Raw genomic sequence first — 12,422 nt, 5'->3', positions numbered from 1 at the left:
CTATTATTTTATTTCCTAAAAGCCACTGAAAGTAGAGTGTGGTTAGCATTTGTGCATGTCACAAAATATAATAAGAAGATGGAAATTGTATCCACTTTAAAATCTAGGTTATCTCACAATTTCCTTCTGTTTTCACATGTATGCACGGCGCTTGTTTTTATTTGTACAGAATGATCTCATTGCCATCTACACACGTTTAGAATTACATTTTAAATTGTGCTCAAAATAATTGAATACATTTTCCGGGTAATGTCCTTTCTATCCAGCATAACTCCTGTGGCAGTGCTGCAACAAGCAGCAGTCCAGCGGACAGCCTTAGCCTGCAGAGAGAGCAGAGAAGGTTCAGCAAAACATGGATCTCGTCTGTAAACCAAGAAGCAAGTCAGTCGTGTGGATGTACTTCGGCTTGAAAGCAGATGAAAGGGGACAACCTTTGAATTCCGGCGAGGCTATTTGTCGTCTTTGCCGAAAAATAGTCCTTGTAAAAGGTGGAAATACCACGAATTTAAGAAGTCATCTGAAGCGTCGACATCGTGCTGATTTTTTTGAGACCCCTTCTTCCACAACCTCTGGACTTTTGTTTGAGCCTCAAGGTATACCAATTTCAAAGCTTTCACTGCAAATACATTGTATCCAAAGAGTGCATCACATTTCATTCTTCTTGCATTGGCCACTGATGATTTTATCCATGCCCTTTTAAACTGACAAAACACAATTGCAGTGGTTTATTGTTGTGGGTTTTAAAGATGCATTGTAATGAATGCAGACGTTCAACCACGTGAGAGCACAGATATAATGTTATAAGTTAAAGGAACAATTAGACCGACTAATGTCAATGTATTTAGTGTGTTTGTTACTTCTTTGAATGCAACCTTTATTTCCAATCATGCAGTGAGATTGTATCGGACACAATCAAAGAGTGTACACAAATCAAGACAGTCGCTTACACTCAAGAGTCTATTAAGTAACACCGACCCACACAAGTAAAACCGTAAATGTATCTGTTTTTTAAACAAGGGAATTACTAAATGTCAGGGTCTTTAATACATAAAGTAAGTTCCATGTCACATTAAGGGACCATCGTTTCCGTGTAGCAGTGTGAGTATAAACAAACATCTGTAAACCTTCCATATGTACTTGTACGCATGCGCAAAGGGACCACGACCCCACTGCTAAAAGTCTGTTTACGGCAGTCCGTTTTAAGCCGTTGTTGTTGCTATGGCATCACCTACATTAACTAAATCCGTTGTACGCTAAAGAGGTAACATTTGGGAATATTTTGTTTTCAAATATAATTTATGGATTGGTCGATATGTTGCTATTCTCCCGCTGTTCTGATATTCTGCAATAAACAACAGCACTGGAGATGGTGCAGTGACTGGCCACTCAGAGCCGCCATCTTTTATCGTTCTGTTATCCCGTCTCTTCAAAACAAGCTGATAATGACTGTGCTATAATCGGCGTATTGCACTGGAAACTGACTACTTCAACTGTATCACTCCGCGCGTTGCTAACACTGTCAAACCCTAACAACGCCTCGTTTTACATAAACTATAAACATTTATAGCTAATGGAGCTAACAGCTAACACTATGAATGCAGACCTGAAGGATTCCTGTGAAAAAATGGATTTGTGTCAAGTGGAAACCAAAGAGAAGATCATTGTGAAAGAAGAGTATGAGTCAGAGGAAGATGAAGAAGAGGAAGAGTGTGTGCTAAATCCTGCTGAGATTTCTAGACAAGTTATGCTGTTAGACCTGGAACTGGATGAACTTGAAGAGAGCATGGGTGAAATAAGTAAGCTTTCACAGAAGCAGACACGATGGGCTGTGAGCTCTTTCACTTGCTGGTTGGAGTCCCAGGGGCAGCAGGTGGACCTGGCCACAGTGCATAAAACCGAGCTGAACACTCTGCTGAGGAGATATTACGGATCAGTACGAACCGGCAAAGGAGAGCTGTATGGGATTTGTAGTTACCTCGCCCTGAGAGCCGGACTTAACCGCATCTTCAAAATTCCTCCTCTTAATCGCACTGTGAACATAATGAGAGATGTGGAGTTCACCTCAGCAAACAAGGTGTTCCTGGGCGTGCTGAGGAAAATAAGGAAGTCTGGTTTAGACATGTCCTCATCCCACCCGACGCTGTCTCCTGATGACATCCTCATCCTCAGACGCTCAAAAGCAATGGACACCAGCACTCCAAAGGGACTCCTGAACAAAGTCTGGTTTGATATTCAGGTACATTTCGGCCGCAGAGGGAAGCAATCCAACAGGAAGCTGAGAAAAGATTCATTTGTACTCGGGCAAGACGGGAAAGGACTCCGATACCTAACTTTATCCCTACCAGACGAAGCAAAAACTCATAATGAGAAGGAAACAAGTTCAATGTTTGAGAAGCCGTGCAATGAATTCTGTCCTGTGACTTCTCTTTTAAAGTACATCAGCAAGTTCCCGCCCAAAGCTGTCAACCTTTACTTGCAACTTAAGAGAGAACCTACAGATCAGATTTGGTACAGCCACCTCCCCCTAGGAGTCAATTCTCTTGGCGCAATGTTGTCCCGCATGTCCAAAGAAGCATGCACGTCAACCGTCTACACCAATCACTGCATCAGCACCACACCGTTTCAAGTACTGTGTGATGCAGAAATGGAGGCGGCAGCAATAATTCCTGTTATTCCACAAACTACTGTGCGAAGGTAAGATACGGTCCTTCACCTGTTGATTATGTAATCTACATATACCCAAGAACAGCTACTGAAATAACTTAAATATATTTTTTCTTATAACAGGACTGAAATCACAATCCATATTCTCCAGGCGCCACCCCCCGGGGTCCCTAAGCCACTGAGGATGATATTGCCGAAGATCGATTCAAACTGCCCGGCAGGACTGCCACTGGATAAGGGGGCGCCTTTAATAGAAGATCAGTCCAAATCTGCACCACGGCCGCCAAGTATTCAATATTTTAATAAATACAGTCTGTGTGAAACGTTCAGATAGATGTCCCAATGATTAACGGTGATGCTGGATACAAGATGCTCTAATAAAGTTTTTTTTCTTTGGTGGGGGAATGAAATAAAAGGATCAAAACAAACCCAAAGCTTCTGTCTTTGCAATAAATATCCAAAATATTGTGTACCTACTATAATGTAGTAAAGTAGCATCACATTCTTATACTGTAACATCCTCTCTATTTACTATTATTGCCTATTGTGGCCTTATTCCTTACATTTTGTGCCAACACAAAACAGCTCCATGAAAATGTAGTCCTCCCCGTTTTTAATAACATTACCGTAACTATTTCTCTACCGTTTGCTTCTTCAGGTTTGGAAATAAACAATGAAGATTTCTTGGAGGATTTCCCGCTCCTCCACAGTGCTTCACACTCCAACTACATTCCGGACGCCGTGCTGCCTCCTGGGGAGCCGTGGCTCGATGGCGGCCCCTCCCGGGCAGCGCTGTCCCTGCCCTCCTGCCTGTGCATGTGCGAAAACTTCGCGTCTGGAATGTCTGGTCCTGGTTCTGCCTGCGAAGACCAGATGGAAGAGATCAAAGTGTACGCCAAGTGTCACCTGCAGAAGGGAGTCATGTTTGGGCCCTTCGTAGGAGAAGTGTGCAAAGGACAAATGCCGACCAACCTCAAATACGCCTGGGCTGTGAGTAAACGCTTTTTGAGATGCAATCCCATTTATAATCCATTTATATGGAATTTGTGACTTTCTAACCAGCAGGAATGTTTATATTGAAATAGTTTGCTCCCTTTTCCAGATCCGGGATGATGCCTCTTTTGTCTACATCGATGCATCTGATGAAAGCAAGTCTAATTGGATGAGGTGAGCAGCATCCAGTAATGTTTATCTCTTAAAAAATTGTTTCCTGTCTCTTTTGTGTATTGTTGTTTAATAATAACCCAGACAAGGTCTACGTTTACATGCACATTCACACTATCTAACACAAGTTAGATACGCTGATATTATTTCGGTTTTAGGACATTTTTTGAATCTTAATTGGTCCATACAGATTCCTGTTTACAGTCGGCTAAGTGCGTCGTATTCAAACCAACTAGAGATGCATGCCCCAAAGAAAGCCCACATTTTAGTTTGAAGGAGAAACACACTTAAATGAATTATTGGTTGGAACAGATTTGTTGATAGGCCTATATATATAAATTCAAGAATGTGGTTGAAAGAATGAACATTGGCACCCTTAAATGTATATTGTACAGATATCTTTCATTGTCAATATGTATATATTTTACTCTTTATTTTTGTTTTATGTTTTAATTTTGAGATGTTTATAGTTAATAATAACGTTTTATTTGTATAGCACTTTTTATACACCAGCAGCTTTTAGTGCTTTCACAACATGGCACACATCACAAATTAAAACCGAGAAATTCAATTCAGGTCGAAAGCTAAAACCTTTTTGCACACATGCAGCATACAAACATAATATAACTAATCAAGGGGCACAAGGATGTAAAAGGTACTGCTTATTTTTGTTTATTTTTTTTCCCCTTTTTCATTTTCACATCATGTGCAATGCCTTGTTTACATGCTGCTGTGACGAAAAACATTTCCCAAATTGGGATCAATAAAGGAAACCTTATCTTATGAAAGACGGAGACTGCATTCTCACGGTCAAACAAGTCAGCCACGGTCGGAGAAAAATCTTATTTTGAATGTAAACACAAGTATTAACCAAGTATACATTTGTGTTAGCTATGTAAACAACTAGCAAAATTGCTTTTTTTGTAAAATGGCAAAAACCTTAATATTTTGTGCATCTATACTCTTTTAAATCAGAGTGTTTGTCTGACAGAGATTGGCTCCCTCTCTTAATGTTTGATCTTTATTTCAGGTATGTAACGTATACCAGCATCGAGGAGGAACGCAACCTGGTTATCTTCCAGTTCTACCGCCACATCTACTACAGAGTTTCCCAGCCCATCATGGAGGGAGCAGAGCTCAAGGTCTCGATCGGAAAGGACTATGCCGCCCTGCTGGGCCTGGGGACGGGTGAGTTCCACAGTCAACAGTATTTTCAACTGACAACAGACCCAAATTGAACTGTAATTATAATTCCTTACTTGTTAATAAATACTACACCCCAAAAATGACCAGTTTAATATCAATTACTGTGTAAGAATTTTCATTCTTGCATCCACAACGAGCAAATATGAGATAATGCTCTAAGTACAAGGAGGGCACATTTAACAAGAACAAAACTATATCAAAATATCCTTTTAAGCACCCGCAGTAAAATCCAAGTCTCCTTTATTTCAAACAAATCAGTTGAAAGAAAAGCACATAAAAGTCTCACATTTCTCAAAAATATCTGATTAAATGACAAGAATGCTCTTTTCAATCACACAGTATTTCAAAATGTTGTTTACCATTGAGTAAATACATATAGACTATTTATATAATTAATAAACAGAAAACGTTCTGTATCGTGATTTAAAACGACCTATATTGGAATAGAACAATTTTGCCGACCAACCAGTTTTGATAAAGTTTTGCTTTTGTTAAACACAGGCCCCCTATTTACTTTAGTTGCTTTAAAACTGAACATGTAGCCTGCTAAAATTGGCCAACGTCTTCTGCTTGTGTTTTTGTTTCGGTGGATCCAGGTGACAACGGGAAATGCGATGTTGGAGACAAAGAAACAATCCTGCGCCTTCTGCAAGACATCCAACTGGTCACCCTGCCAGAACCCAGCAGCTCCTCCCTTTGGTCCGACAACAGCCAATCACAGAGCCCGATGCTGCTCATCAGTGACGTGACGACGATGTCAAACCCAGACGCAGCCAGTGATTCAACGTGTGGCCCCTCCCTCATCTCCCTCCCCGCCCCGTGCTTAGATAAGCTATACGATTTCCTGCCTGGGACAGAGAAACTGCTGAGTAACTCGAACACCTTACCGAACAGCCCGTGGTTCTTCTTCGGATTTGAGCCGGACCCGACGGGACGGCCTCTGGATAGGAGCACCGGGGTGTGTAAGCTGTGTAGGGAACATGTGGGCTGCGGAGGAGGACCAGCAGATCTCCAAATCCATCTGACCAACAAGCACCACATCAAAACACGGGACGCTAGCAAAGATCGGAGTCATTCCTGCACAGGTAGCTACTGAGTTTCCTAGTAATCCAGCTTCAGTTGTCAAGACTTTATTAAAAGGCCCCTTATTATGCCTTGTTGGGTACTCCTTTTCCTGTGTTATATAGCTTTTTATGGTCTAAAGCAGCGGTTTTCAAAGTGTGAGGCGCGCCTCCCCGGGGGGGGGGCGAGAGCGTGAGAAAGAAATAACGAGAAACAGTGAAATCTAGCTAGTTAACTTCAGCTAACTTTATGCGAGCGGCAACATGGATCGATTTTTAGTGAAGTTACCTAAAGTGAAAGAGGAGACAGCGTCTGGCAGAAAACGTCACTTGCACACTTTTGGCTGTCTGTGGAGACCGAGTTCCTCCACCTCGCCAAAAAGGCTGTAAAAGTGCTCATTCCCTTCTCCACCTACCTGTGTGAGTGCGGGTTTTCCGCATTGACTTTGATCAAAAGCAAGTACCGGTCAAGCAGGGGCGGATCTACCGGGGTGGCATGGGGTGGCAACTGCCACCCTAAAAATAGCCTTGCCACCCCAGTTGGCAGCTTTGTTTTGAAATAAAAGTTGTGGCTCATCTGACTTTTATGAGAGAAAATCCCTAATGTCCGAGTGCAAGTGAATGCAGCACAAGACGCGAGCCTTGTAACCCCTCCCCCGGCCCTGGCGCGAGCGCGGAAATGTGATTGGTGGCGATTTCATTTGAACGGGACGGCGGAAAGCGAGAAGCATTCGGACCCAAGTACACGGAAGGAATGAGGTATTTGCGTTCTACAATGACAGAGAAGAGACTGTCATGTGTGGCTGTACTCAGCATTGAATCAAAACGCACTAAAGCTTTAAATCTTAATAAGTTTGTGAGGCGTTTTGCTGAACAACATGGTAATCACCGGATTCAGCTGTTATAGGCATGCCAACTTGATGCTCTGCTCACGGATGACTCGATGAGCATAACAAACTGTTAAGATGATGACCTTACGTGTGTAAATATATATTTTTCTTTGTGGGTGTCCGCCCCCAAAAAACAGTTTTAAGTCCTGAGAAAGTCAAATAAGACGGTGTGTAAAACTAGGGACGCGGGAAGTCAGTCAGAATTGGGGGTGCGAAAACTGTGACGCGCTGGGGGGGGGTGCTAGTGGAGCACACTGTAGGTGCGCCACGTTTGGGGGGGCAGGGGGACTGCGGGTGCTAGTGGAGCCTCGGAGATCCCTGCATGCTGCCCAGCCAAAAAAAAGTAACTACTTTGATTTAATAGGCCAGTAGGTAAGGGCATTCCACTGGATAATGATACCCCTGCATTATAGCAACAACAACAATAATAATAGCAATAACAATTGGGAGGGGGGGGCGCGGCTGTTCTTATGTTCTCCGAGGGGAGGCTCACCTTCCCACACTTTGAAAACCCCTGGTCTAAAGGTCCTGACAGTGACACACCAAACTGACACCAAAGAACACGACCCGACTGTTGTGTCGCCTCACGTCTCCTGCGTGTTGGCTAAAAAGTCGCACTGGAACACACCGCAAAGACTTCAGCCGACGGCCAAGTAGCACGTACGCACTGAGCATGCGTGAGTGGCAATAACTCCCCTTACCAGCAGGCGGCGGTAGTGTGTATTCGTCATTCAAAAGAGGCAACCGGAAGACAGACTGCGTGATATATACAAACTTCAGCTCTCTGAAGCAGAAATAAACTATTTAAGCATTGTGGCTGGCAACCTTAAAGTACTGCTGCTACCACATTCCATGCATCAGTAATTATAATCCAAGATTATATTAATATACAACATCATAACACTGACAGGCAAATGATGTATCATCATGTACATCTGTATCTTCTGACTTTTATTGTAGTATAGCTAATTTTATCCTCATTCTAATGTTGTGTTATCTAATGGCTGTAGTATGAAGGTACGAAATAAAGTTTTGTATTTTGCAGTAGCGGTAAAAAGTGGTTTATTATCAAATGTAGAACTGTACAATGTAAACAATCGACTAAAATACAATAAGATAAAAATAGTAAGTAATACAATAAAAAAAAAAAATTAGCCACATCGTCCAGGGTCCTGTCCGTTAAATACTTGAAGAAGCTATTGTCCACCTCATGCAGGAAGTGTGGCAGCAAATTACGTGGCAATTGAGTTGGTCTTCGGTTTCTTCATTCCAGATCGCCATGATGTAAAATAAATTATTGCGTCCAGGTGAGATGAAAATGAAAAAGAATAGCCGTCTGTGTGTGCCTAATCATTTGTTTGCGTACCTCACTTCCGTTTCGCTTCTCATGCACTGATTCGCTAAGCTGAACAGCCAATCAGAGTGATTTATTTTGCCGACAGCCCCGCTCGGCCGCGGAAGGTTGACCAATCACAACAGAGTCTGCCAGCTAACCAATCCGAGCAGAATGGGCTCTGGTTTCGGACAGAGGGTGAAAAGGCAGAGGCACAAAATACAAATATGAATCTGGAAATGAACATAATAGGGCCCCTTTAAAAACATTGAATATCAGCCTCATTGTAGTATTAAAGCAGGTGTTTCAAACTCAATTTCACTAAGAAGTACCAGATTTATATAGGTTATTGACACTTTTGTTGCCTTTTTAAAAGTTGAGAAACTCTTTAAAAGAGATAAAAAAATTATATAAAGCTTAAAGGGGAAATATTCTGGGAAAGAACTTTGATATTTTCAGAAAATAAAATAAAATGTAATCCTTATGTATCATTTTTTTTTTTTTATTTGTTTGGAATATTTATATATATATCTATATATGGTCAGAGAAACATGTTGGTTCAGCTGTTTGTTAGTTGTGTGTGTGTAGAGCAGGTGTCTGGGTGCTGAAATGCATTGGAAGATATTCATTATGTCTTTGGCTACAATCTATTTATTTATTTGTTTGTTAATTGGCCAAAATGTGAGCAACTTAGTGTTATTGCTGTCTTTATCATTTCAAGAGAAGGGAACATCCTTCAACTCCCTAGTGTAGTTAAAGATCGATCTACAGCTTTGTAAACGCATAAAACTGTTGAAGCCTTTTTGCTAATTGAAAAATGTATTCCTTTTCTTTTCTTCACAAAAGGCCAACAGCGCTCGCAGCCAGTAATGGTTAACAGTGGTCTGGTCAGCACACTGCCCTTGGTTTCCTCGGTTCATGTCACCAATGCAATCGTCAACTTTCTCATCAAGGACCTCCAGCCCCCCACTATGGTGGGAGGGGACGGCTTCAAACAGCTGATGCACATCCTGCTGCCCGCCTACAAGGAGCTGCTGTCAACCGGCCACCTGGAGCACCTCCTGAAAGAACAACACAGCAAAGGCAAGACAAGCCTGGCTCTGCTGCTGAGCAACAGAATAGTAAGCAGCGAAAACGAGGAGATACCCGACTACACCGCTCCGCTCGAGTTCGAGTCACGGAGACGCGGGCGACCTCCCAACCAGCCGAGGGAAGTGCCTCACTTTGTCACTTTAAGTGTGGACGTTTGGTTTCACAACTGGCAGGGCAAACAGGAGAGGTACCTCACCCTCTGGGTGCATTACATAGACTGTCATTTTAGTTTTCTGAACCTGGCTCTGGCAACACAAAGACTAACGGAAAGCAGTGGGGAGGACCTTTGCTTGGTGGAGGCTCAGGGGAAAGTGATGGCCCAGGAGTGGGGGATCTCTCAGCCTAATCTGGTCCTGCTGGGAGGGGAGGGAAGAAACAAGATGAGGCGAGTGAAAAGAGAAAAAGGTGCAGAGGCTGCATGCAGCGTTCCTCACCCAATCTCGACAACATTCCTTGAGAGGGAGGATTCTGTGTCACCCCAGGAAGCGCAGGGACACTCTATGGAAGGACTACCGTCTGTGTCGTGTTTCTTCAGCGCTGTGCAAGGCTGCATCGAGGAAGTGATGTCCCACTCCATCATCTCCAAAACCCTCGGCCAATTCCAGATTATTTTCGCAACCCTGTTCCTGCCCCCGGCTCGGAACAGAACGTCTTACGAGCACCACGTCCAGACTCTGTCGCAAAGCCTTACGAGAGAGGAAGAGGCGGAGTTAAAGTCGTGGACTCACTTTCCGCCAACGTGGAACAAGTTGTACATTTTGCTGAGCACCCTTGTCAAATATAAGAGCCTTTTCTATGATATGATGAAGGAGATTAAAGGCGAGGGCTTGTCTAAAGAAGACACCGGTTCAGAATCCAGTTCGTTCCGCAGCTGCCACGCCAACTCATCGTCTCTGCACTTTGAATGGAAGGTTCTGGAGGATCTTTGTTTGGTCCTCAAACCTCTGGACGTGGCGTGTCGGACTCTGGCCAAGGAGGCGTTCCCCCGACTGTCCCTAGTCAAGCCCATCCTCACGGGCCTGCTCTCCCGCCACCTCGTGCTGCTGCCGGGGGAGTCGTCATCCATCGTGAAGGAAGTGAAGAGGATGATGAGGCGCAACTTGGCGAGTTGTTACGACAACCCTATGGTCAACAGGGTTCTGTGTGTGGCATGTGCCCTCGACCCCCAGTTCCATGGGCTGCGCTTCATGGACGACAAGGTGAGTCTAGAGCTACTGACACTATGCTTCTAGCTTTTTGCTAGCCACGTTTGCATACAATAATAACAGTGGCACGCTATATGTTCAAGCTCTTTATATGCACAACAATTACAGTGAAGCAGTCAGAGGCTGGCATTGAAGTTCTTTATGCCCAGCTTTTTGATTCCAGCCCTCGGTCCTTCCCAGTGATATACCACCCTCTGAATATCACATACCTTCTTAAAGCAGGGTCAGACTTCTGATACTGAACATTTCATGTAAGCCAGGGTTTTAAAGAGGTCCTATTATGTTTTTGGGAGTTTTCTATTCCCTGTAGTGTGTTTATTTAGGTTTTTGTGATTGTAGAGAATGTAAATAGTCAGCAAAGGATAAAATCCCAAAGTCTAAAAGTACCTTATTTTAAAATATCTTATTTTATTTGGATTATATTATTACATTTAAATTGTATTTGTACTTTGCAACTTTGAATATGATATATGCGCCGAACACTTTTGTTTACTAAATAATCTTAAGTAAAAAGGTATTACACGACAACAGCGGACAGCAAATTATTCCACATGAATTTACCACGTATATATTATCATATTTCAATGGAAAATACTGGTTAAGCCAATTTACCCACCTGACTATGGTATTTCTCTGGTCAAGGGCCATTGTTAAAGAAATCACATTTTCTTTGTAAAATCAATTTCTGGTGCTAATGTGATTGAACTTCATTAGCCACAAAGAATCACTTTTTAAACTACCTTCGTTATCTGTATTTCTTAATTATTGATGTGGAGAGAGAGCACACATTTCAAATCTCTTTGTTGTGTTTCTCTTAAAGGAGCGGGAAGCCACTTTTGAGTGGCTAAAGAAAGAGGCTGTGAGGATTGTAAAGGAGAACAGGAAAAAGGGCCAGGGTAAGAAGCAGAGCCAGAACAAGAGAAGCGCATCGCCTGGGTCTCCAGAGTCCGAGTGCGATTTCCTACGGAGGAGCAAGCGCATCAAAGAGTCCCGCCCCATCAACTTCAGAGAGATGGAGTGTGCGGACGAAGAGAGTGACGCGGGGGAGGCAGATGAGAGCGACTGTCCTGAACCGGTCCCTCAGGCAGGACTCTCTGGGATGGAGTTCCTCCTGGGAGACCTGTTCTGCTCCTCCCCTAAGAGCAGGCAGAGCTCCGTGGAGGAGTCTGTAGACATGGAGATGTCCGCCTACAAAGCCGACAAGGGGGCGTCGCTGGGGGTGGAGCCCCTGCAGTGGTGGAGGATGAAGGCAGGTCAGTTTCCTCTGCTGGCCACAGCTGCACGGGCCTACCTGGCCGCCCCCGCAGTGGCAGGTAGCGCCGCACAGGACTTTGCACAGGAAGGGGCGGGAGCAGCGCACAGGAAGAGAGGAAACATTCCACCAGAAAGTTTGGACTCCATCTTGTTTCTGCATTACAACCACATGTCCACCTCTGAGAGCGGGCGAGCTTTAGCTAGGAGCGACGACAGAATATAAAAGGTTGTGTAGACACACAAAATGTATGTTTGCCTCCTTTTTTGAGACTTATCTAATCGACATATAACTTACCTTGTAGCACCTAGTGCCTTATCACTTTGGATACATTTATACCCTTAATGCTTATTTCTAACAAATATAACTGTGATTCCAAGTGTGTCAATTGTAGATGACAGACCTTCATGGTAGCATTGTGTAAAGCTGTTACCATGTGTTTTTGCTTTATGCATACATATTTTTTTTTTCAATTATGAGTTGGAATATTATGAAAGAAAACTCTAAAGACCACAAATCATGTCACATTTCCACTGCATGGTACAACACGGCTAT

At 43.4% G+C, this 12,422-nt stretch overlaps 1 protein-coding gene across 2 annotated transcripts; it reads left to right on the top strand.

Moving 5' to 3' along the window:
* Nucleotides 1–268: 268 nt before the first annotated feature.
* On the top strand, nucleotides 269–12,114 carry LOC117481785. Of its 2 annotated transcripts, XM_034129686.1 has the most exons (8): nucleotides 1,166–2,694; nucleotides 2,788–2,951; nucleotides 3,323–3,654; nucleotides 3,767–3,831; nucleotides 4,859–5,016; nucleotides 5,631–6,119; nucleotides 9,165–10,609; nucleotides 11,436–12,114. In XM_034129686.1, the coding sequence occupies exons 1-8, from the start codon at nucleotides 1,571–1,573 to the stop codon at nucleotides 12,090–12,092; spliced, it is 4,434 nt and encodes a 1,477-aa protein (XP_033985577.1). In that variant the 5' UTR covers nucleotides 1,166–1,570; the 3' UTR covers nucleotides 12,093–12,114. The 2 variants fall into 2 exon arrangements, with proteins under 2 accessions (XP_033985583.1, XP_033985577.1); XM_034129692.1 differs by lacking the exons at nucleotides 1,166–2,694; nucleotides 2,788–2,951 and adding an exon at nucleotides 269–593.
* The last annotated feature ends 308 nt before the right edge of the window (nucleotides 12,115–12,422 follow it).

This window comes from Trematomus bernacchii, unplaced genomic scaffold, assembly GCF_902827165.1.
Source record: "Trematomus bernacchii unplaced genomic scaffold, fTreBer1.1, whole genome shotgun sequence".
NCBI lineage: Eukaryota > Metazoa > Chordata > Actinopteri > Perciformes > Nototheniidae > Trematomus > Trematomus bernacchii.
Note: the sequence above shows the minus strand (reverse complement) of the source record. Positions and strands in the feature narration are given on the sequence as shown.